General features: G+C 41.0%; 1 protein-coding gene across 3 annotated transcripts in view; it reads right to left on the bottom strand.

Annotated features, from left to right (window-relative positions):
* LOC124167161 overlaps window positions 1–26,866 on the bottom strand; it is a 145,392-nt gene that overhangs the window by 63,873 nt on the left and 54,653 nt on the right. Inside the window, exon 1 of one of the 3 annotated variants that reach the window (XM_046544969.1) lies at window positions 11,859–12,250. The exons of the other annotated variants lie outside the window; for them this stretch is intronic. Coding sequence (XP_046400925.1) covers window positions 11,859–11,906 — 48 coding nt within the window. The 5' untranslated portion in view covers window positions 11,907–12,250. Of the gene's footprint in view, window positions 1–11,858; window positions 12,251–26,866 lie in introns of those variants that run through there. 3 annotated transcript variants of the gene reach the window in all.

The following is a 26,866-nucleotide window of genomic DNA, read 5'->3' as shown; positions in this document are numbered from 1 at the left end:
GAGCGTGGTAAACAACTATGAGAACTCACAATGCTGAGTGTCAACAAAGAAATCTCTTTTAGAGCTTGATCAATGATACTGTTTTTTGTACGTTCCAACATTCCTTTATTACCATAAATTCACGGTTGAACACAGTATTTTTTGGGTTTTCTTCGCCATTCTTGGGATGGCGTTCAATTCGCCCTTTTAGTTGAAATATGCCCGGGAACATGTTTCCCAACTCCTATTAGAAAGGACATCGATATCACGCGTTTTTGATATAAAGCCGCACACTTCAACCACTTATCCTCGGACCGTGGCGCTCCAAGTTCACAGATAAAAGCACAATACCGCTAGAAATGTTAGCCTTAAACATTGCGACGGTAAGCAGAAATTTGGGCGTCAATTTTGATCCGATTCAACATTCTGTAACTGACTTTATTTACCACTTCAAATCAAATTGACTTCAGAAACACATAACAGAAAATTATGTAACGAGTCTTGCGGCTCGGGAAGAATGCTTCATAATTATTGAATACTGCATATACGCTAAATTCAACAACGTTCCATTTCTGTCAGAGGATAACGGTTTACATCGCACCCGACGGAGAGAGAAGAAAAAAAAACGCCTTTGCAAACGAAGGGTTCCGCGACCATTAATGATTTTTTTCGTACAAAAAAAGGGCGGATTCATCGTGTTTGTACGTGCTTACGCAACCAACCTCCACACTCTGCTTTGACAGCGATAAAGGTAGATACGCGATTTTCAGCCAGTATCACGCCGTCCTCGACAAACAACGAACAGAGACTTGGCTTCGGAAACACGCGCATTTCCCCTCGCTGCGGCAACACGTATTCGCTAGTTGATCCAACAGCCCACCCTCTCTTCCACGACTCGCTCGCTACCTGAGCACACGCCTGCTCTCGTCCGCGCGATTTCCGCAAGAGACGCTCTCAGCCCCACGTCGGGGACACCTCCCCTTATCTGAATCTCTATACACACCCGCGACCAAGAAGCGACGGCAGGTGCTAAGGGGTAACAGACGACAAATGAAGTGGCGGCCCCTGTCCACCCATGGCCATACCTTGCTGCATTCGTTATGGCTCGCGACAGAAAATTACACTCCCTAGCCGTAGCCGAAAAAAAAACAAAGAAAGCATTAATGCAGTTTAACACGGTGGAAAATTTCATTTCAAAGAATAAATCTCTAAATTAATACATAAATAAAATTTTACGTTTATTCGAATCGATAACAGAAAACTAGGAGATTACGTCCGCGGCGTAATCTTCTGAAAATGGAACTCAATTTTTAAACCAGAAGATTACGCCGCGGACGTAATCTTCGGCTTTAAAATTCTGTCTGCTTTCAGTCTGGTTAATCTTCGTTTAAAAATGTAGATACGCTGCACTAATTATCAGTTTCAAACGATTTTCAGAAAGTATTTCAGCACAACTGCAACAATTATCACGCGATATATGTATACTTGGAGGAGCGCTCTTCCACGAAATCCGCAGGCGTAAGTCGAGCTTCCCAGAGACAAGACTTAGAGGAAGACCGGCGAGGGGAAACACAGACGATTCAGAGATGACAAAAAAAAAAGTCGTCAGCAGTAAAAGATGAAGAACTGCGCGATGGGAGGAGAAGGGCCATCGCTCAGGCACAACAGGCTCGGGTGCGAGTTTGAAGAAGCGGTTGGGAAGGAAGGGCGAATTCCAAGAAATCGAAAAGAAGCCGAATAAATATCATTTCGTGAAACAGGGGAAAAACAAATTCTAAGATTTTCCATCTTGGGCAGATAATATATTCCTAAAAACTTACATAATCTTTAAGGCGTCACCCATTTTCAACCTTTACTGTCATTTGGATAACTGTAAACATATGAATCAGCGATGGGAAGTCTAACGACATAAACCCACGCACTCAGTGATTCAACCCATAGGTTTATTTAGATATGTGAGGGAAGAGCTCACCCAGGACTACGCCATATGAGTGAATATTTTGCGCATTCAGGATAGGGTGGGCAATCATTTTCTCTCAATTTTAACTGTGGACCATAAGAGAAATCCATTTGATAAGGTCAACTTTCGACTATTCTCCACCGCATACAGTCTTCAACTTGCAACTGAATAAATACGACTTCATACTTTCGGACAATTTACTGGACGAATTTCCGCTCTTCCACGATATCTTCACGCGAAATACATCCATTTATCAAATGCTTTTGTGCGCGCAAGTCTTTCCCAGCGAAGACGAGACTTCGCGGAGGCCCGACGAGGAGAAACAAAGACTCTCGGGAGGCGGCCGAAAAAAGTTGTCGGCAGTAAAAGATGAAGAAATACGTGATAGGAGGAGAAGGACCATCGCTCAAGACGCAACAGGCTTGGGTGCGGGGGGGGGGAGGTAGGTGGGTTGGAAGGTGGGAAGAGGCGGGGTAGGAGGCGAGGAACTGCGAGGAATGGTGTTCGGAATGGAGTGGGGGAAGAGGGAGGGGTGAGAGAGAGAGAGAGAGGAGGGAGCAGTCATCCCGCCCTTGACCTCGACTCTATAATGACCTCCTCGGGAGCAGCCGTGAGCAGATTGAGGGAGATGAGGACTCAAATGCGTTGTACTGGATCGAGTCATCGCGCGAAACCATTCGATTCATATCGCCAACACGCGAGAATTTCACTACGGCCCCCGGGCTACTGCCTTTTTGTTTTCTTCGCATGGGAAGCTGTAAGACGGTAACCTCCCTCCTTGATAATCATCACATCAGATACTTAGAACATTGATGTTATGTAAAAGCATAAAACATGGTGAGTCCAAACTATACCTATAATAGTGCTAGCTTTTTACAAATTGAAATCTGCAACAATGACGAGACGTGAGAATTTCCAGTCCATAAATAAATATAGCCTTGGTCCATAAATATTTTCCTCGCAAAAGGAGTAACGGTGGTAATACTAAACCAATCTTGATAATCATAATGTCCAATAACAGTGTCATCTTCTGTAATGCCTATACCCCCGACTAGTTTAACGACTAATAAAAGCTTCTCATATCACAGTCGATGTTATTTTGATAGCATAAAACCACATCGAAAAGGATAATAATAATTCAAGAAAACCTTTGGCCACTTTTTCGGCTTGCTAACATGAAAATTCACGTTCTAAATGTTTTCAGTTAAGATAAGAAACAAAATAGAGTAATCGCACCACACCGTATGGTTAAAAAAATTATATCCCGCGACTAAATTTTTTTACTAAATTCCCGATTCCAAACATTGTTTCGGTGTCAAAATAAAGACCGGCTTAAAAAGGTTCACCCACAGCTTGGTGACGGCAAGGCAAGCTAATTTTAAGTTTTCCATTCCTTAATCCATCATTAAATAAAACAAGAAATTGAGGGCTGAACCCAGAAGATTAGGTATTGAAAGAGACGTACAGTGGCAGGTTTAGCCACCGGAATCCAAGTAGCCTGACACCTAACTAATAGCAGACCGGGGAAGACTATCTTCATCAGAAGCTGGGGAAAACATATTCTTCGCCGGACCAACTATAAATTTGTGAAGCGGTTGACCGGAGGTAAGCAAAGGGAGAAGGCCAAATACATGTATTCGAAGACATATGAAGAAGAAATCGTAGAAGACCATAAGAATAAAAAACAAAACACTGCTAGCATCAAGCTTCAGGACGAGGATAGATTAAATTAAGAGAACGTAGACCTCTCGCATATTACATCCTAAAAATCGGAGATACTACCATCGAACATAATTAATTTAATGTTACTTGTTGACTCCCTCGATTTCTATCTACTTACAGCATTGCCGTCACATTTTTCGGCTACGCACTCCGAGAAACTATCATGGAAAAAGCTACCGATGAGAAGAATTACCGAGAGACGGAGCACATTACCAGGACCGCTTAAAACGAATTATCATGAAAATACCAATACGGCTCTGATATCTGATATATTAATAAGTTTACCTGATATTTAAACATTGGAAATATTGATAAAAGTAAATCCATTGAATATGCCGAGATGCTGTTAGAAAATCGTATGGAGGTGTGTCAATTATCCGCGAAGATAGCTGATAGCCAATACTACAAGTACTATAATGGATAAACCGGTATGCTAGTAGGTAAGAATGTCGTAATAAAATAAAGACGAATTTATGGAATCAAAATCGGGAGTCTGGAAATATAGGAGAGTTTGGATAAAAAGTCCGAATTAAAAAAATACTATTACATAAATTAATACCCGCTATGGTACAGGAATTTTAATCGCAAACGGAAAACCCTAGATAAAATTTCAAATGAATTCAATCGACAATCCAAACAAGATCGACCGGTTTCATCGCGCCTGATGTCAAATCGAAACCATTAGAGATTCATTTTAATTTGAGACTATTTTTCCACGGAATTTCGTTTCGTATCTTCACTCCAAACGTGAAAATCGGCAATACAAAACGGAAGACAACCAAATACTACGGTCATACAGTGGGGTTATCCAAATGCAGTGAAAGATACAAAACAGTGCACTTCGAAGTGAAGTCGTCTACTAGACACTTGCTCAGCAAGAAGTCAGAAAATTACCGGTTAAGTACTTAGAGCAGACGAATTCCTCTAACCCATCCTGGAATCATTCCAAGTCGGAGGAGGGATCAGGGAAATGTGAAACAACGCCAGCGTACTTGCACAAGACTCCCACTCCGATTTTCATCACTCACCTAGGTCAATATAAGGACAAATGTGCTAGTCGTGACGGATACATGAAACAGCGAAACGAATATCATTGCATTAAACAACTCAATCCTGTCAAAATCCATACGGATCAGATCGCAACATCTTTTTATTGCCTTTTAAGTCACGTTATTCTGCGAGTAAAAAAGGCAAGACACCTATGCTACAAAGAGCAACGATATATATATATGGGTCTAAATATATATACGTCGTAAAAAGTAGAAGAGATCACTAAGGACAGACAATGACGCTGATTCACCTCTGTAAACAGTGAAGTGGATAGATTCACATCATTCGATTTCTTCGGACCTCAAACACCAACTTATTGCGATAATACAAAGGACTACTTATCGAGGGTATGTTCACGCGGAAAGGAGTGCTACGCTGGGTGCCCACGGAAAACAAAAAAAATCGAAAGTATGCCAAAAATGAATAAGTGCCCATAAAAGTATCTTTAGCAAAGTAGTCCAAGGCGTTCACTGCTAATAACCTTCGTCACAACTGGAATTAATGTAACCATGCAGTGGCGTAACTAAGGGGGGAGAGAATCAGTGGATAGATCCTCCCCAAAGCCTTAGGAAATAATTTTTTTTACTATTGTCTAGTTTTGACATGTAACAACTGCATCTTCTTAGAGTGAAATCTTTAGTGCCAAATTTATAAAAAATTTACTTTTAGGCATGCCATTTTAAAAATTTTTCCCGGATCTCCCGTTGCCTGGGGGTGAAGTTCACCACACTGGGCCATCCCATCCCCCCAAAAGCAAATCCTTAGTTAGGCCACTGCAACCATGGATCTTTCAATGTCCTCATTACTGCAGAGAAAGTGAAAGAGAAACACAACTCGAATTGTATTGAAAAAGTCTGTTAAACTCGAAAGAGAAATAGATAAACCCTGAAAATACTAATAAAGACGTCGAAATAACTTCTCGAGGCACCAAACAAAGGGACATATTTAATGCCTCTACAGATCCGCTGGCACGAAATGAGCAGAGAGAAGAAATCGGAGAGACAATGGAGGACACTTGAGAGAGGAGAGTTGATACGAGAAATCACTCGGGAATGACTCCCCGAAGCACATTCAATTGAACCAAACAAAGAGACATATTTAATGCTTCAAAAGTCCCGCTGTCGGGAGAGCGAGCCGGGTGGGTTAAAATAATAAGGAGCGCGGAGAAGGTAAGGCGATAAAGGACGCTAAATGGGAGAGTTAAGATGGGGCGAAGGGAGCTTATGAGAGGGAGAAGGCGAGGCTGAGAGGCAATTTGAGAGCGGGGGCGAGGGGACAGGAGCATCGGAAACGATCATGGGGAGAGAGAGAAAGGAAAGGGGTGGAAGGGGGAGGGGATAAAGGGGATGGATATACACTGGACGGGAGGTGGGGGGAGCAGCGAGTTGCATCAATAGGGCGCTACCCTCTCGATGCCAAGTGGCGAAGTTAGCGACCGCCACGGGGAGAATGCGAGATGCAACCGGCGAAAGGGGCGAGGGGGTGGGCGGGCGGGCGGAGGGGAGGGGAGGGCGCCCGGATGAACGAGAAAGTATGCACACCAACGCAGGCGAGCAGGTGAGCCAGAGATCTGCACTCACACATAGACGCGTCCGCCGCGAAGCTGAAAACATCTCATAGAAGGCATATTCCGGATGCTTTGAAAAATGGTGGAAGATTAAAAATCTAAGTTCTTAAAAATTTAAATTGAAATATCAGAAAGGAGTGAAGGCGTCACTTCGTGGATTTTGATGGCTTCATTCTCACGAAAAAAATTTAACTTTTTGTCAATTACACGCATGATGTTTATTTTCCCAATCTACGTTTCGACGATTTTAGCTTGTCATTATCAAGATCTCAAAATTAAAACATACGTACACATAAGGGCCGATGGGTGCGTCATCGGCCCTGATGAAGATGGAAATGGATTTCATCGAAACCTCGGCAGCGATTAAGATTGAAGAGATTACCTGGAAGAAATCCCGAGATGATTATACTGCTACATAGGATAATATTTCTAATCCATAGGAAGGTGGCGGTGCCATCGAATATTGAGATTAAAAATTTTTAAAGTACTATTCTTCACGCTCTTTTCACTGTCTTCCACCAAACTTGAGTGCCCGAAATAATTAAACGATATTGATTCTTATGTACTGTTTGCGTTCATATTCATGTACTGCATTGCATTAATATTTCTGTATTTCACTATGGATTCAAATGATTCAAGAAAAGTTCATTAAGTGTGCTAGGGATGTTCTCCTGTTTTGCTACATCATTCTATACACATTTGAAAACAATTAATCCTCCTGGAGAGAGATGAAGGAAAATGCCTCCGACCCTTGAAGTGTGGCGACGCAGAAGCATTCGTTCTATCTCGTCAATGGTTTTAAGAAATGACGACGATATTTTTACTTTAATAAACTACCACTTGCTTTTTCGTGATAGAAACTCAATGTGAGTTGCAGTAATGTGCTATGTAAATGTGTGTAAATGAGTAATAGGAACCCCATCAAAAGACAGCTGCCCATAAATTGTAAGTACTAACCTTTTTAAGCATATCCTTTCGTGTTTCGTTCAAAACAAAACGTCAATACTTGCTTCGCTATCACCCCTTTGGAGTATTTTGTAGCCTTGCCAAGAATTATCAAGAGTACAAAATATTTCTGCACGCGCTAAACTTTTACACTCTTCGGGAACTTACCACATCAATCAAATTCTTTAAAAAATTCAAGTGAAATTACTACTACTGTCGTATAACACCTAATTCCACATCTGACAACTTCACAAATTAAGCATTAATAATGCCTTCACATAATTAAGAGAATTTCACTTCACCAGCAGAGATCTACAATTTTGTTGATTAAGGTTCAAAATAATGCGATGCTCCATGAATAACCACGGTAACTACTATTCAACATTTAATTGAGAGTGAAAAATATTTTAAGTCTCTACGATAACAACAGAAAATCTTAATTACATAATATTCAATAATTGAGAAAAGGTTTATGTAAAGCCAGTATGAAAAAAAATAATGGCAAGACGAACTGCGAATTAGGATTGACCAGGGCAGACACTAGCTGAAATCGTGAACAAAAATTGATTGATTGCATCACATAACTTGGGGGACATTTATTTTCTTTTTCTACAAATGATATTTTCGGAACAGTTCCATCGGCGTTCGGAGCATTCATTAAGAATCGAAAAACCACCATGTTCAACTCCCTTGAACACAATGGGACCGCAGAGAACATTTTAATTACTTATGCTCCCTAGTTATATCATTCTGACGAGACAAATACTAAATAAAAATGCTAAATGTTATAAAGCTAAGCAGGGAAGTAAAACAAGGTAATTATTTTTTCTGGGCAATATAAACACGTGGGGATATAAGAGTTGGATGTCTGGAAAAGCAAGGGGGTCAGGCGGTTCCATTCATATCTCGAATGAATGGAATCCACGAGGAGCACACGACGAAAATCGAAGAAAAGATATGGTTAAATATTGGTCAAGATACATTCCGGCGAATAACGCTGAGGGCGAGAATTCAAGAGCCTTATTAACTGTCGTACAAACATAGTTAATATATAAATTAGGCAACACAAATACGCGGTATCCACTCTATATGAAAACAGATTTTAATCATAACAGTAAATACGACTATACTGTCTCTATTACAGTCTAGGACCATTCAAAACCTTGTAAAGCGCCACGTCCAGTACAGCACAATGGGAAGTTATACACGGTTTGCAACAGCGCCGTAATCGAAGAAGGCACGAGATTGTCTTTATCCTATTTCCCGATTCAACAAATAATGCAACCGATGCTAATCAGCCCAACAAACGCAACATCCGATTATCTTCATTGATGCAATAAGATGTAAAAAATGTAATGACCTCACTTGCTTTTCACAAGGAAACTATCTAGAAATCACTCACCCGATTGTCTTTCCCAATACCGAAACCGTACCGTATTTGGCCCGCTTGCCGCGTCACATGTTTTAAGAATGCATCTAACGGCATCTCGGTGATGCCTTCTAGGGAGACTAGACCTTGATACACCCAAAGACGCTGGGCCGGACCGGAATAAGGCTTCAGCACAAAAAATTCGGTTCGGGTACCTACGAAAGGAAACAGTGAACTCGTCTTCGGCAGCTGTGGCACGATTTCCAACCTCTAGCAAATAAGTCAAATAGACTGAGAGATGATACGACTTTCCCAACCAGGAATAAAACGAATATAATTATCAACGCAAGTGGCAACTACCGATTTTAAGAGCGACGTTTGGTGAACCCAGCCCATTAGGAGTTTCGTTCAACCTAAAAGAAAGATCTAAACACGTAATTTGTGGTGGAAGATAATATTATTGGATTGCACCTTTTTCATCCAGAAAAGATACGACGAAAAATCCACATCGTTAAAGAATTGGACCTATAAAACCTAAAATTCATACGAAAAACTCAAAACGCAGAGCCCTCCACAAAAATATATTCACGAACCAACATCTTTTTACCACAAAAACGAAGAAGTGAGCAATGACAGTTGCCATTGATTCCATTGTAAAACCGTGAAGCAAAGAAAGACGACAAGATTATTCAAGTTCTAGTGTTACACGCAGCCTTTTTTGAAATTTTATCCAGAAATTGATTACGCTAAAACAAGACAAACTATCATTTAACAAATCATAAGTGGTTTATATCCCTCGATAGGGATTAATAGCAAATTCATTCACACCATTTCAACTCCTGTAAATTTGAAATAAGAATGCCGAAACGCTTCAATAATTCGACAAAAGCGTAAAAACTCGAGTGAGACTGCTAAATACTCTCTTTTCAACGCGCTCAACGCTCCGAGAATTGAAGAGCACCCAGTGCACTGACTTTAAATACGAATGCCTGCTCAGAGGCGCGTTTAATTGCATCTCTGAAGTGCACGGGGCATGAGGAGAAAAGCCTTAAAACCGGTTTCCTCAACACACACACACACAGCGCGACATTCCGAACGCATATCTTCGACACTGGCGTTGTTTTATTTTGACAAGGAGGAGGAGCTCTCGGAGCGTGTTGTGGTTTGTACAAAAACCCGACGAACATTTATTAGCTACCGGTTCAATAACTATGCGAGAACCTTCTGAAAAGCAAGAGGGACCCCTCTTGAATCATCTTATAATGCAAAGTAGTAATTCCCAACAAACAAATGAGAGTCATTAACGGAGGGTATGGAAGCACTCTTTAAGGCAAATATTTCGCGGCTAGTATATAAAAATAATGGCACGAGGTGATGCCCAACCCTAAAAATTAGCATAAAGACAGCCAGTCCTCGAAATTCCATTCAGGATCGCTTTATGCCCCGCTATTTACCCCATTATGAAGGGCGCAATATGTTAGCCACATAACAATTACCGAACGATCTATAAATGTAAGAAGTTAGGACTTTATCCCCTCGTTGAAAATATTGAATAAATCATCATTGCAATAGTTCGAGAATAGTTTTGTATTTCATTGGGTACAATGGAGTGAATGCAATCAAGGTTCTTTAAATCCATTTAATCTTCTTTTGGATCAATCTATTTATAAAAGAATTCGAGAAGGGAGTAACCCCTTGAGTCAAAACGAATAGTAAGGAAGAAAATATAATTAATAGACATTTTGAGAGATGAAACACATGTGCGCTTCAACATAGACTATAAGCATTTATATCACAATCGCTTCTCTTATCAAACTGATATGCACTAATGAGACCTACTTCAACAAAGTAGGTAGAGCAAAATTACGAAGACTCAATGCAGTGATGAAGCGAAGGATAAATAAAATAGTAAATGGATTTCGTAGGCATATGAATGGAGAACAACCTCGTCTCGCACTATAACCAAGTACCCCAAAAAATAAGTCCTGCAACAAAATCAATAATCTAACCATATTGGAAAATCATAATTTTTAATAGAAGAATTACTCGGCATAACACTAATTCATTTAATTTATTATGGCTTAACAATGTAGAGATAGGAAGATTTACAGGCATACATGGAATTCAAAAAACATTAAGCTGTCCCAAACTGCCGTGAAATGAGTTCCGAGGCGTCAATAAAGAAAGACAAATTGGAAGAGAGGAAAAGCATCCAAGCGAACATTTCAGCGATGTTAACCTCATTTCATTCAATTCATGGATACTTTACTAGGCAGATATGACTCTTTAAGTGACACCGACGAGTGCCTTATCGCTATCAGTCGGATTCCAGAACGGGATACACTAAAACAAAAAAAACTCGAGGGGAGGCGACTTCGAAACTAATGATGGAATCCGCATTCTTGCTCCGCTGATAACACTTGCTACACTCTGCCACCCATGTCGCGGATCCTATCTACTTGTGGCACGTCGATAAGCTGTGCGACAGCGCTGAAAAGAAAACCGACTTCCTTTACTCGAGGACCTTCAATTTATATTTTGGCATGATTATTGGAATCCATAGAAAACCAAACAGCTATTTACAACTTCCGTCCCAATCACTAGAAATACACCAATCTGTTACCTAATCCCAGAAAGTGATAATGCTGCTTTCGGGGGAGGGGTTCATGCGAGTGACTCATAATAATACCCTGATCAATTTTTCAATTAAACACGAATGTAAGACTAATGACCCATTTAAGACAGAAATCTTTGAAAGACCGGAACTTACGATTTTCAAATGACGCGATATAAGGGTACGAAACTACATATATGAAGTCTTGAAAAAAAGTTCTCGGTCTCTAAACAACAACTATTAACCATGAGTTAGCCGAATTACCAGCTTTCAGAGCCCTAAGAAGAATGTAACTTAACCGATGAAAGCTGGACTTCGACGACACTAGCTTGTTCTCTACCAAACCTTCTCTCCCCACAGTAAACCCTAAAGAGTTGAAGAGTCGAGCAACCCTCCAACCTCTCACGTGGCAAAGACATCAGAATCCGACCTCCCCTCCCAAATGACCAACCACCACCGTCAAAACGCATGGGTTTTACGCCTCACTCCCTAAAAAAAGACAGGGACGATGATAGCCGCGAACAGATGACATGACAAGTGTTACTTAGAACAGCATCATGACGGATTCTTCCCGCAGACACGGAGATGTCTAAGTCATAAGAAGATGGAGTTGGAGAGAGAGCGAAAAAAATATCAACGCCGTCTTCCTTACCATCAGCTCCCGGCTTGAGAGCACGGACAGCGGCGATGATCGCGTCATGGCATCGTGGCCCCGCGAGGCGACGACAGCGCCGCGAGCGGACGACCTGAGAGGCACGCCCACCTCCTCCTCATTGTAGTCTCGTCTAGCCGCCGTTGGGATGCACCGACGGAGCTAGAGGGGTTACACAAACGCCAACAGTCCTTCTTCCCGCCAGAGCCATACCCCCCGATCGAGGGGGGGAAGATGAGAAGACCCTTCAAGAGCTTGCGAAACACCCAACTCACGCAATACGTTGTCGGGCGAGTTTTTGGGGGAGGAAGAAGAGAAGGGGTTTGGGCCGCCGAAAGCCAGCCGGGTCCACCCAAACCACGTGGGCAAACCTTCCACACCGGCCCCAACGGCGTCAAAACCCGGCCGACGCGCCAAAACCCAACACCTCCTTCCCGGGCGAGGAGGAAAGAGCACCCAGGAATCTCCGAAAACTTAACACTGATGGCGCGGGACCCGCTCGCTTCACGGGCGAAACAGAGGGTCCGTGCACGCGGTCTGCACGGCCACTGCCTAAAACCGACCTCAGAGCCGAGCGGACAAGGGAAAACGAACGAAAAAAAAACATTTAAAAAACGGGGGCAATGATCATTGGGCGGAAGGGGTCGCGAGTAGTAGTAGCGGTGGTGGTGGGGAGAAAGGCGGGAAAATGCTCATGTGTTGGAGAGAGTGGAGAAAGCGGGGAGGGAGGGAGTGGTGGTTGAACAAAATGAGGTGGCGGGAGAGGTTTGGTTCGCCGCCAAAGAAGCAGCTGCTCCCGAGAGAATGGAATGGGGAAGGGAACACCACACACACAAGCTGGCGGATGCTCCTCTTCGCAGAGTGATATGCGAGGGGGCAGTGTGTGCGGCCCGGACAACGGGGACGGACGGGGGAGGGGGGGGGGGGACACTAGAGGTACGCGCCTTCGGTGGGAAAAAGGAGGTCGACCGCCCCGACAGATCACACGAATTCGTCAGCATCGCATCCCGAGGGACAGCGAAGCTCTTGACCCGAGATAAGCGACGCCCAGTCATACAGAACCCCTATACCATCTTTCTCTGGGATCTCCACACATTTAAGGGTCCAAATGAACTATTAAAATAGCAGTATAGGGGCTAATTCGGAACAAGCGTCCAAATGAAGGGTCCAAATTTACCATCAAACGGCATTTTAGGGGCTGATTACATCCTCTTTTGTTCTACACACGAATAACCGATTGGAAAACATAACGAACTACTACTGCGCGCCTTCATTTGATTTCGGTAAAAAACGTCCACGTCCATGAAGCTGCTACTGATATTGGCAGGATACACGTTCTGTTCAATAAGATTTACCTCCAAGATAGACGGTTTAAACCTAAGTAAATAACATACCAATTACCTTTTCTTTCGCAACCAACATGAGCTGTAAATATTTTTACGCTCACATTTCAATACTTGTTGAGACCATTGTTTATAGACCCATAAGGGAGATAGATTTTTCCACGTTAAAAAAAACGCATGCTCCATATCGGTCCAGGAAGCCGATGTCACCGCTTGGACCCCAATCGCTAGCTTCACTAGTTTAGGGTTAATGCAGAGCGAGGGATAGCACGCGGCGCGCACAACATTTTGGTGTCTGGGGCATGCGGGACAACAGACAAGAGCAGACACCACCGGTCGTGCCCCAACAGTCAATCCGTCGATCTTGGCGTCGGATTCCGTTACGGGTCAACGAGGAACGAGCCCACTTCGTACGCATGACATCATCCCATCGAATGAATTGGGGGCAAGGAGTGTGGGCATCCCAAAAACACGCGATATCGCTCATTCACAAGTCGCTCGCCAGCCATTCAATTGGATTGCTTACAGAGAGATTTCCTCCAATCAAGGTATTTGGATAGGTCAAGTCCTGATCGAAATAAATAGTTGTCAGCATTAGTTAAATTTACATTATTAGTTGAAAAAGACATGGCAATATTTCCACTAAATATGAAATCTCTTATTTGACTAATACTAATAACTCCCATCACATCGTGCCACATATAATAAAATTCTTGCTACTATTTGCCGAACTAACCACTCTAGGCTGATAGTTGTTATCTATGAACGTGAAGGGGGAATCATACCTAAAATTTCAATTCAACGAAAAGGTTCTCTATGCAAAACAGTCAAATAAAGAGGTGGAAGTTTGGCTGATCATTCTAAAGACCGACTATAAAATGCCAACGTACATCACTATACATTTAAAGAAATTATACCAAAAATCGCTCATAAAAGCAACACTTACATGAATTAACTTTTAAGACATGATGATGCTGCGATAACTTCACGCAGACAAGGCCATCTTTTATCTTCTCAATTTTAATATCACAAAGAATTTAAAAACAAAAGCTGCAAAAGTTAGTTAGATTTATTCATTTTACCTCGTGCATATTGGCCGCAGATGCAACGACTACGGCGTCATAAAACATCTCGACAAGATGTTCTAGGGCGGGAGAGAGCAGTGTGGAAAACAACGAAATAGGAATCAATTTATTAGAAGAATTGGGCTCTCCTCATGAAAACAATTGTAATACATAATAACACAACTAACAAAAATGGAACTTCAGCAACAACCACGAGCAACGTATGCAAGAAAAATAATGAATTCGACGTGCAAGCTAAGAACCTCCGAAAAACTATCATCATGTTTACGACTCCGTCAACAACTTGAGATGGAACGGTAACGAACACGAAGAAACGAACAATGACACTGCGAACACATAATGAAACTCTTCGCATTCTTTTCCGGGTCCCGCGTTCCGACTCCACCCACCCTGACTACGAGCACGGTCAACGACTCTCTCTCTCTTAAAAATAATGACTCTCACGGCACATGTTCTTCGGGGAAATGCACGACTTCAATGTTCACAGGCGGTTTTACACTACGACACCAAGTCAGTAAACACTGCATTATGGATCAATGGTCGCAACGCACGCAAGCAATCTGCAGGAGCCATGACTCCACCTCATACTTGACAGGCTTGTTGAGAGCTTTTTTTTTTACCTCACCACTGAAGCTGACAGAAAATTATCCCCGTTTTGTTTCGGAATCTTTATGCCATTATTGCTGCACTTCGGAGAGAGTTCATTTCCAAGAATTAACTAACATAAAATAAAAATGTTACACTACGGTAATAAAGTCATTCTTTAATCAAAACTTAATAAAGAAAAGAAACAAGATTTTACTCCTTGATGAAAAATTACTGGTAAAATGTATCCACTTTGGAAAAACGCTAGCTATGGAGAGTTTTAACGCTCAAGCCCATTGATATTGCCTCTGGCAGTGCGTGCATTGATAAGAAAACTGATATCAAATCACAATCCACCGTGAACTCCACTACCTTTCCGGAGAAAAGTCTGGCTCGTTATTTGGAATTGGAATGAACGCATACACGGTTCTATGGCCGGAATACAGAAAAAAATAGCAATAAATATGAATTGATATTAATCAAAAAATAACCTTTATAGTTTCTGAAAGTTTGCAGAAAAAAATTAGCATGAACTAGGCGATATCTATCATTATTCTTCAGAACAATAACAACAAACTACCGCACACAAGGTATGGAAATCGAAATGAGTTGTTTCTTACAATTGGCCGCATCGATGTCTTTTCCGGAGTTCAATATTCCATTCCATTTTATCATCATCATTAGCCAACAATCCAAAGATTGGTTTCACGCAGCTCTCCATTCCTCTCTCCTATCCGTTAGCCTTTTAATTTTATATTTAATATCAAATTCCTTTCAATACACATGTCTATTTCATCTCTAGACGTCTTGATTCGGAGCCACCCTAAGATGTCATGATCTTCCATGATTCAAGGTGGAACAAACCTAAGAAGGTTTCAAAGCGCATGAAAACTATTCAACACGATACAGCGCGTTCAAAAGTTTCACGATAATTTCCTCATTAATTCAATACATACAAAACCCCACGCAAATTTTCGCCTTAATAATTACCGCGCTAATTTTTATTCTACGACCACCGCCATTGATGCACGGGTACTGGAATCGCACACTAAGTGTTCCGTACGGATGATTTATTGCTAATTTTTTTCCAAAGACCGGGCTTAACCCCTTTCCAAACATGGGAGAGAGCAGAAAAGAGCAAAAAGCACCGGGAGGTATCGGCGAATGAGGTGTGGAGGGCGCCGCACTCCGAAAACAATTGACGGCTAATGATTTTTTTCGCGTCGTAATTCTTTCCCGCGACTCCTTCTGACGCCCCACTTCCGCACAGAGAGATCATTTAAATTTTGGCGCTCCGCGAGGCTATTCACCTCGAGTCGTCGTGGCCACCCAATTGATTTTCTTACATCCCTCAGCTACGCAGCGAACAGTGCATCCGAACGCATACACCAAAATGGCACGGAGCCCGAGACAAAAGTGAAATGAGGATTATGAAAAAAGCGTAAAACATCGATTTTTTAAATTAGTACATCAAATTTTAGCGCTATTCAGATAAGGGCTTTTAAATAGATTAAAGGATTGAATTTCAAATCTAATTTACGCAAAATAAACATCGGGAGTAGAGGAAATACCATCAGAGAAAAATATGATATAATAACAAAGAATAAAATTTATTTACATTCCTTAAACCGTAAAAGACCTTGATTACATAAAATTATAGTTTACAAAGAGACCACGACAATTTTGTGTATTCATTAAAGGAAATGTTCTTCACCGAGTTAGCGAAAAAACAACAGAAGTAAGGCCGAAAGCAAAAAACAAGCAGGAAAAATGTACCTAATACGAGAGGTTTGTGCGATCGTTTTCAAAGACCATCTAGTTAACTGCAAACAAATTTATTTTTCGCACATGTTTAGGCAACAAATCTGATTCTTATATAATTAAAGCCATGTCTTTCGGCATAAGTAGAGGCTTCTCCGACCGGACAACGGCGTGTACCGGACTACGTTAGCCTAAAGCCTAAGCACTTGATTGCTCAAAACTGCAATTGACATACATTGAAATTTAATTCCACTTTAAACAAATAACATATTTGTACATGCTAAGACCGAGTATTCCAGGGCACAGAGAATTACCATCCGTTTGACAAGAATCCAGTTCAATTGAGAAATCCTGGCATTTAGCCATTCGGCTTCACGGAATGAAATCTTGTAATCACGAGGGCGTATCAATGATTCTTACTATCGCGCTCGCAGGCGGCATTTGAGGTCGCCATTAGCAACATCCGCTCAAGATAAACAGGAGACACCATGAGGTCCTCTGGCGCACACATGGTGGAGCTGTGATGTCGTTTAAATACGTGTATCCGGGAAGAAGAAATCAGAGATAAGGGCGAAAGAGAGGAAAAAACTAAGAATAAGCACGGGGATATACAAATATAACAATAGAGCCATGGCTAGTAGCCAATATATAAAATTAAAATTACGAGCCTTAACTTAGCTGGCAATTAATGAAAATCTTCACGTGAAGCAACAACGGACTAGAATACGCCGTTGATAGATAAAGCTGAAGATACGCAACACATTTGACCACATGCTTCCCATTACGATAATCGAGCCCAAAACGGCAACCCCACCAGACCATTGGGGAGAGAAATAGCGATAGTGATACGAAGAGAAAGGAGGAAGAACCGCTCATACATAAATGATGCATGAATGTTAAGCAAAAAAAGTACTCAGAACACATAAAAATTAATTAAAAATCCTACAGTACGTCTCAATTTAAAATCATAGAGGGAGTACTCGAAAACTAATTCCAAAAGGGCTTGCCAGGATTTAACGAAAATATAAAAAAGCTGATTCTTTAACGGATACCGTAAGCCGGATTACCTGGGTGAATAATGTACGTCCACTGAATGGTGACGGCAAAGATTTTGCCTCCACCTTTCGCAAACTTGACACGAAAGGCGGCAGCAATTCACACCAGGCACCAATAAAGAACGCATTTACGTTCTAATCCGAACTATTACGGGCGATGAGTAAGTTGATGAATTAGAGCGCAAAACTTCCCAATTATCCGGTAGCCGAAAATTATTCTTAGTATTACCTCCCTTTTGCAGATAACACATTTTGCAAAATGAAAAGTAGATAAAATAGTAAAATACTTTCGGAGAAATGCCACGACTAATGCAAAAAAAAACGAAAATTTGCGATCATTTGAAAGAACTTCCGACGCACAACACTTCTAGCCTTGAATCAACAACCCTCTGAATCAAGTTTGATGTAAGTATTTTAACCGTTATTAGGTGTGAAAAGATTAGCTGATAGGAGAATAGAGTGGAGAGCTGCGTCAAACCAATCTTAGGATTGTTGACCAGTGATGATGATGAGTCAAGGATTAACTACTAGTAGGCATCTGTTATCAAAGTAGTCCGTCTGAAGGCTTCTACGAAAGACCACTTAGCAGCGATTCACTGGCATTAACCAAGTGGCTACTAATTTCGCGATATTCTTCTTTCCTTTGAAGCGATGTCCACGTCACGTTAAGATTCTTTCGCAATCATATCACGATCATTGCTCACGAGCACGTCATCCAGCGAATTCTGAGCGCGGCTTTATGCATCTTCCTTTGAAGTCGTCGCCGGGAGGGAAATTAATGACCGAATCTGCATAGGCGGAAAACGAAATCGGGAACCTCGGAGGAACTCTCTGCGATGTGGGAGGAGCGTGTCTTCGACTGCGAACAAATGACGAGAGCCGCCCACAACAAACCAATTAATAGTGGACGTAGACGGAAAATATAGAGAAGTGCGCGAAATAAGTCTATAGACGCGCACTGATACTAAATATCTATTTAAATGACAAGCATAAGGCGCAGGATTTTAATAGCAGAGAAAAAAATACAAGATGGAGAGCAAGAGGGTAATTACTTGAGATAAAGTGACAATAGTGGAATCATAATGTACCTTATAAAGTAACGCAATGAAGCAGAATGCGAACCCAATTTTTACAGATAAATCGACATCCCTCGACAAGTGCCCTAACATGATGTTAGTAATACACGATAGCTTGGTAAACTTGTCTTCGGACAGTTGAGGAAGTATTTTCTGCGCTAAGTCAGCAGTAAACGCCATTAAAAATTTACGATTCCATTAAAAACACTCACAATCATAATTCGAATACATATTTGAAATACTTTAAGAAGCTCGCTTGCCTCTAGATAAGCATACTCTCCCGAAACAGCGTAAAAAATGAACTTAAGTGTCCCGTATGAATACCCGGTGACGTGAAACGACTAAGAGCCAGGGGAAAACAATTGGGGTCCGTAAGAGTAGGATCATGAAGTCTTCGTGGAAATAAAAGGTATAGGAAAATGTATGGCACATAAGAAGATATTATCCTCTATCTCGGCTTCCACGTTAAAATAAGCGCGAAAAAACTACAATTACGTGTGACTCAGAGTAAATACACAGCTGATATTCAAGTAACATAAAAACCCCATAAATATTAAGCACTTGCGACAATCTTAAGACCAAAAAACGAAAAAGTTAGCGACTGGTTCAAATCGTCACAAGCAACCACTCGAATTGACGGTTGACATTTAGCAGTGACGCATTCGGTTGCATGCTTTCAATTCTAATGGTAAAGATCAAAATACTTCCATATCAGTCTATAGGAGAAATAGGGACAGGAAGAGATGTAGGTATAATTGCACACAAACTTATAAACAAATTAGCAGTAATTCAAAATCCCAAGAGAATCGTAATAAAAACAGCAGACAGCCGACAAAAAAGTTTAATGCCCACATGGAGTAAGGGTCCATGAGAAAATAATGAAATCATAGCCGATGAAAAAAGAAATGGAAGAATGCCGGGCTCAGAAGGAGTAACCGAAATTCAGAGCAGCACTAGCGCTGCGGAATCATCAAAAGCAGCCAAGTGACGCAAAGAAGCCTGAGGAAGGAAAACGAAACGAGGAGGAAAAAACCCCTGCCGGCTCGAAATGGAGATCGAGTCATTTTTTTCCGTCCCGCCACTTCTCTCGCTTTCCACGCGAAGCATCATAAGCGTCCTCTCCAAAGGAATTTTCTGAGTCACGTGAGCGCACTGAGCTGTAACTTGAGGAAAAGGAAAGATCGCTGCGAAAGAAAATCCAGTGCGTGAGCCACACCAAGATCATCTCCGAGCACGGTGGCCTCGGCTGACAAATGAAGAGAATGAAGCGAAGAGGATTCTAATCGCAAACATTAACGATTACATATTTCAGGCGTTAGGATTTTGTGACATTGAGATAAAGACAATTCAATTTACACCAAGTAAGAACCTGATGGGAGAAAACTAAAATACCTAATCACTGAAACTCACCAAAATCCAAGACAAAGTCATTAGCAAAATGAACTCAACTTTTGGCAAAAAACTGATTATGTAACACTTCATAATAATAATGATATTTCACTCTTCTACTTAAAGTTCAAATAAATTCTCATTATCATCGACATATATACCACACAATATTTAAGAGTTGATGTTTTATGAAATAATTTAGGCCCACGTCAATAAAATTTGTAAAATGCATGGACTGTAATTAGTTTTAAAAATTTAGCGAAATTCAACAACTATGACACAAAGATCAATGACTATACGAATAACAGTGATTAACCTCACTGTTTATTTAAATGCAAATGCACGTGGTAAATTTAAATGTCAAAATTTTAATGCAAAAACCGTGGAAATCACTTTGTCACCAAGTGCTTTTCATTTTTAGTTCACTCTCGATTTAGAATTTTCGCGTAATATAGAAAGGCCGTAACAAATGACGAAATCTAACATGAATTATTTCCGTTCACAACCACTCAATCGTCACCAAAGAAGTTCGATGACAGGATTAATAGCTGCTAAAATAGAAATCAAATTTCTGGTCAAATACACAAAAAAATACTGATTGAAACCAGTTAGTGAAGGATGACATAAGCGGCTGCCATTCAAAAACAGGAAAAAACACTAAAGAGACGCTTCCAACCACAACTCGGAGAGACGCCTCATCGTCAGAGGAAAAAAAAAGTTGGTCGTATCCTCAAGCTTATGTTGCCCGGAAAACAACTCATTCCACTCTTCGAGTTCTATCCGAGTCCTCGAAGATGTTCCGCAGGCAGCAATTGATCACTTCATTCAGGACGTATCCTTGAAACGGAATACGGCATTCGATTGTATCGAATCGCTCCGGGCGCCAAAGCATGCTTTCAGTTAAGTTCGCACAAAGAGGGAATAAATTAAGTGCACACAATAAACAGGCGCCACTGTGTCAAACGCGTGACACTACATCGTTGAATATGTTCCAACCGTGAAATCGCCCACGGCACCCTCGAGACGAGAATACTCTCACCGATAACAAAAGAGGTCGCGTCAAATGGAGGAGGAAACGTCGAAGGACGAGCAATATGCATCGAAGCTGTACAAATGCGTCGCATCGCCGTTCGAGGCACACACTGTATCATTCATCACCGATGACTCACAAGTGGAGATACAAACGACATTACTATGACAGAAAATAGGTCCGGTGGGAATGAAGAGCTAGAAGAACGGGCCACGGGAAGGGAAGACACGATCCCAAACAATATCCACCCCTACTTACATCGTTCATAGAGCTCATGGGATCTTAAAAAGACAAAAAAAGTGAACGATAACATTTACTGAATTTTTGGTACGCATCTGAAAGACTAGGAGAGGTTTCATATTTATGAGAATGAAACACAAAACCAAATTTTGAAGCTCGTAAATGATGGAAGGATGCCATGACCGATGGCAAATAAACGCGAGTGGTTTCCAAAAACATTTTCCGAGCGACTACAACTTGCGCTGTTAAGCCATCCTTATTAGTGGTAATGGGACTACTATCCAGGAGAAAATGGTAATCAGCTAACAAATATTTGTGAAACGCAAAGTGGTTTTCTCCGCTCGATAGTAAATACGGGCCAGCAACGCACACACATAGCATAATCTGGTCTTAATACATGTTTAGTGGCGCTAAAAATCACTATTTTACTCAAAATTTAAAAACTTGAAAACAACCTTCCACAATTTTAAGAAAAATGAATTACGATTCCCTTTATTGATAATTAATTACCATTCAAGTCTTATACACAGATCTGGCAATAAAAGAACAGCGAACGGAGATCACTTCATCATGATCAATAAAAGAAGAAAGGAAAATAATATGCTATTAAAGTGCAGCGCAGTGACAACGGACGTCAACCTGACAAAGAGAGCAAAGACATGCACTTTCATTGCCGTACCACTGAATAAACATTAGTGAATGGGAAAAAATCATAAAAGAGCTTGAAGCTAAAGGAAGTCGGGGAAAATAGGAGAATCAAAGGGGTGAGGAGGGAGGAAGACCTATGGAAGAAAAATGATGGGAAGCAATCTACACAGGCGGCACAGCGGGTGGAAGCAAGGGAGAAACGGACAAAAGGATTCCCGAGAAGAAAGGAAAAAAAAAGAACTGAAAGGTGGCCTATCATAACGGTCATAATCAACTAAACTCCCACCATACAAATGGAACGGAGACACACGCAGAAACTGGTTTACAGTAAATGAAACTTGATGATACAACATCGTACTTATTTAACAACAGTATCACTTCGTTTAACGCATCCGCGATTTATTTCGCAGTATTGAGGGCATTGCAAACGGCATTCAGCCAATGCATTCCTCCATATTTTATGGACTATTTTTATGCGGCTTTGTACCCTCACAAATCCCTCCGTTAGAACATTTCTTTCTTAACTCAACATGCTTCCTACTACCCCGTCCCATTGGTCCATAATCCTTCCCCTAAATTATCGCCTACATGCACAGTTATTTACCGTTCCCCGAACGACCTTCAGAATACTGTCGGTTTAAACTATAATTGACCCTTACAGAAGAAAAGGAATATCTCAAATGGCCGTATAGATATTCCTTTTCTTCTGTAATCCATTGAGGCCGTAGAAGCTCAAATATCCATTTTTCCATATAATTGACCCGTTCACTTCCTCAACTTCGCTAATTGGATTCATAAAAATTACACTCTTTCCCATCACGCCCGAGCATTCTTGTTTGGATGAATTTTATTTTTGAGGAGAGGTAACTTGCGATGCCATAATGGCACTACCAACTGCATGTATGTACCCCATCGACGATTTAGCAAGGAAAATAATTAGGTTTCATAGGTATTTTTAGACAATTTGTGGTCCTTTAATTAAATATTCTCCCATTTTTTCCCCTTAAATACAGCTAACTTCTGAAATCCATAACCAATTTCCTAAATTGAGACATGGACACTATCAAAGCACGTATCATTATTCTAAAAATATTAACACAGGATAAGGGCTTAGTCATTTAAGGATAAGAACGCTTCCAAGGCTTGATTCCATGAAAGAAGGACCGATACTGGGAGAAAAGAGCCTCTCAGTCAGAGGATAAAATCTATTAAAAAATATTCTCTAAATTCCTACTCAAACGGGCATAATTAGAAGTGAAAAATAAATTGAATCAACTAGGATTCAAAATCAGGCAACCTCACGGGGAGTTAAGAGAATCAGAATCGGAAACATCGAACGCGTCCCTCGACTCACGTGGGAGGTGCACGAGAAAAATAGTGAAATGTGAGGAAATTAACGGATAAAATTATTGGTGAGACGGGGCGGGGCACTGAGGAAGGATAATGGGTAAAAGCCTCGAGGGGATTATAAGCACATAAGGAAAAGACAGCGATGGCAGCGAGGATAGGGAGGGGGAGAAAAGTGGAGTCAATGGAGCTATATGCCAGAGAAGACTCGGCATTCTGAAAAATAAATGAATCACTACGACCAACTACTGCCAAATAAAATACTTTACTACTACCTCGGTGAATTAGATGTGTTTAACGCTAGAAGGCTAGGAGACCAAATGCAATCGTAGCGATACGATGCATTGAATAATCGATACGATACTCGACAGTAGAAAGATTTTAAGACTGTTGTACACGTCCAAGTCGACCGCATTAACAGCTGGCTATCATGCTCAACAAGAACGTGTAGAGGGTGAAAAATGAAGCATTACTCTCATCGCAGTACAACGCACTGACTATCAACACGCACACGTCAAGCATAAGACTCGATGGTATATCACTCAACCTCGACTTTAAACCAGTAATGCCATGTAACGAAGTAAAAGCAATCGAATTACTTCTAACGATTACATATTTGGTGATTTTTACTTTTTTAATCGATACAATTTATAAAAAGGAATTTTTACTTGTAATCTACTCCACAGCTGTCGCGAATAATCGTTGCATTTGAGCGATCGTTACATTTAAGCCATCGAAAGTGAAAACTTGAATTCCACGCGCGACGACCGAAAGGCTGTTCCAGCTGCATTAACCTCATCAACAGGGGTAAAGTTTTGGAGGGACATAATTATTTTCGCCAACATCACAAATTTTGATAGTTATTTGATGAAATGGCATTGAAGAATAGCTAAAATGCTGATTTGCATGTTAGTACTCCCTGTTTAAGAAAATACTGACAGAGATTACATCAAGTACAGGAGCTAAATTGCAATCATACTGACTATATTTTCAAAGAGCAACTTATAATTGTAATTAATTACATATTTGACAGTGGAATTGTAATTGAACCAGATTATATATTTTTAATACTTTTCACATCGTTGGTGTAAACGAGGCACAAGAAAGAAAAAGACTTGAGGCAACTGAATTGTGAATGCGGAGAAAGATGACCTTAAACGAGCTAGACGGAAAAAAACACAAATCTGTGTGGAAGTGCAAGAAATGTGGAGATTACTGACCGACCGTCGAATGAGCATGAAGAATATTGAAGACTAAAAATTCATAATATTTGAAATGGATAAAACATATTCAATGGGGAGACAATTGTAAGTAATTTTGATGACTGTTATCGTCATCGAAAGTCAAAATCCAATATCATAAGCATTAGAAAGGATTTAAATTAATGGAATCTCCGAAAAAGCCTAGCAGCGACTCAGATGACCCTCACGTCACGTGACTGCGCCGCCAATCCCTGGCACTGCTCCTCCGATGATTGGCAACGTGCGATCACAACATCCAGTCGTAATTGCCACGCGAATCATGAGGATGACAATGAACACCAGTGAAACTTATCAAGAGGCATTGAGGAGAAGGTGTAATCTCGGCGGGCATCATAAAATTATACTGCCAGGCAGCAGTCAATAAAATTAGCGGTCGCCACATACTCGCTAGAATCTAATGCTACGCGAATGTCAAAGAAGGGGAAATGAATCATCAACCTTCATTCCGTTTCACCATGAAGATTTATTAAGGACTGCCATATTGTGTTTATGGGAGATTAAAGATCATCCATGTTTTATACCGTTTTCCGTACTTTAACATTCTCCGAGCAGGTGTATTTTCTAATGCAACGATTTAAAAGCAGTAACAAAATAGAACTAAATAGCATGCGGCATAGTATAACTTCATAAAGGAACTTAACAGTGAAAAGATGACAACAATTAGGTTTGTCAAATGATTTTGATTAATAACGCCTGTTGCTGAAGCACAGCAAGCACCAATGTCATTATCATTACGCATTCCCCATTGACTATATGGAGCACAATGTGCTAGGCAGGCATCAATCCATCTCTCCTAGGACCGTTCATAAAGATAAATAAAACGCTAAAAAGTTGCAATAAGACTACCAGTAATACGTACATTGATTGACAACACTACAAATACATATTTATAAATTTTTCATTAATATTACATTTCATTATTTATAATATCAATCTCGGGACACGCGAGCCAAATCCTTTTCCACCCAATTCTTGAGAAGAGAACTAAATAAATGGGCAAGAAAAGTCCAATGAAAAAAAGACCATGAACATCGCCACCCGAAATGTATTTTGCTGCAACGATTCCCGAGGCTACATTTTCTACAAGCGCGAAACAACGAAAAGAGCAGCATAAATTCGATATTACATGACTGACAACAACTACCACTTTTTTCTATGCTCTTTGATATACCCTTGAGAGAGAAAGGGTGACGCTGAAGTGTTGCAAATAAAAGAATAACACGCCGATGCACCACGCGGTCCCGAGATCAAAAAGCGCGAAGGGTCCCTTCGTTCCCTGACACGGCACAAATGCGATCCACGCGCCCAAGATCACACGAGTCCCCCGACACGACTGCAGCCGACTAAATGGCGAGGCGGCGGAACGAAGCAGAGTCGCGCTTACAAAAAAACCCGTCTCGCTGTAGGAAGGTACTTGCCTGTTCACCGTGAGTTGGCAGATGCCGTCACAAACAAACCAACAATAGCCACGTGTCCGCAAACTAGCTGGATCGAAAGCGAGCGACCTAATGGCAACAAGGGACGATCTTCCACGCGTCGGTGCTGGATCAGTCGATGCGAAACAGCAAATTGGTACCGCGGGCGGACGAAAATAATTCGAAAAAACATTTTGCTAGCGACGATTCTAATGCTAATGCGATTTCATAAAATAATAGCAAAACTAAAAGAAAAAAACATAAAAGAAATGTTTGCTGCAGCATGTTCCTTGCTTTAAATAAGCACACAGAAAACTACCATTATAAAGAACACATTCATGTGCGCATCATCGGGAAATAATGTCCCTTAAATGTAGAAATGTAGAAGTATCTTTTGGATTGCAGAAATTTATGACGGAGAATTTCGGGGTACCTAGCATAAAATAACAAAAATCCAGTGCTATAATTAAATGAGATAGCAGAAAAACATTTTAAAATACATAAAAATTATTGGAAGTCATTGGCGGCAACGTTGTATGCAGAAGGTATTGTACAGCTAGTCCACAGAGACGAGAATTGCCTAAATCGCCGAGGTGATGAGGTCGAAAAGTGAGCTTTAAGTGTACCTAATATTTAGCGATCAAAGAGTTTTTAATCAAACACCTTGTCTTATATTCATAACCCATCGCATATGGAAAAACAGCCTTCGTGTTTCACCAATATCAAACCATGGTATTCACCGCATTTATTATGAAGCATAGTTTTGATCGTT

The sequence above is a fragment of the Ischnura elegans genome, chromosome 10 (assembly GCF_921293095.1).
Source record: "Ischnura elegans chromosome 10, ioIscEleg1.1, whole genome shotgun sequence".
Classification (NCBI taxonomy): Eukaryota; Metazoa; Arthropoda; class Insecta; order Odonata; family Coenagrionidae; genus Ischnura; species Ischnura elegans.
Note: the sequence above shows the minus strand (reverse complement) of the source record. Positions and strands in the feature narration are given on the sequence as shown.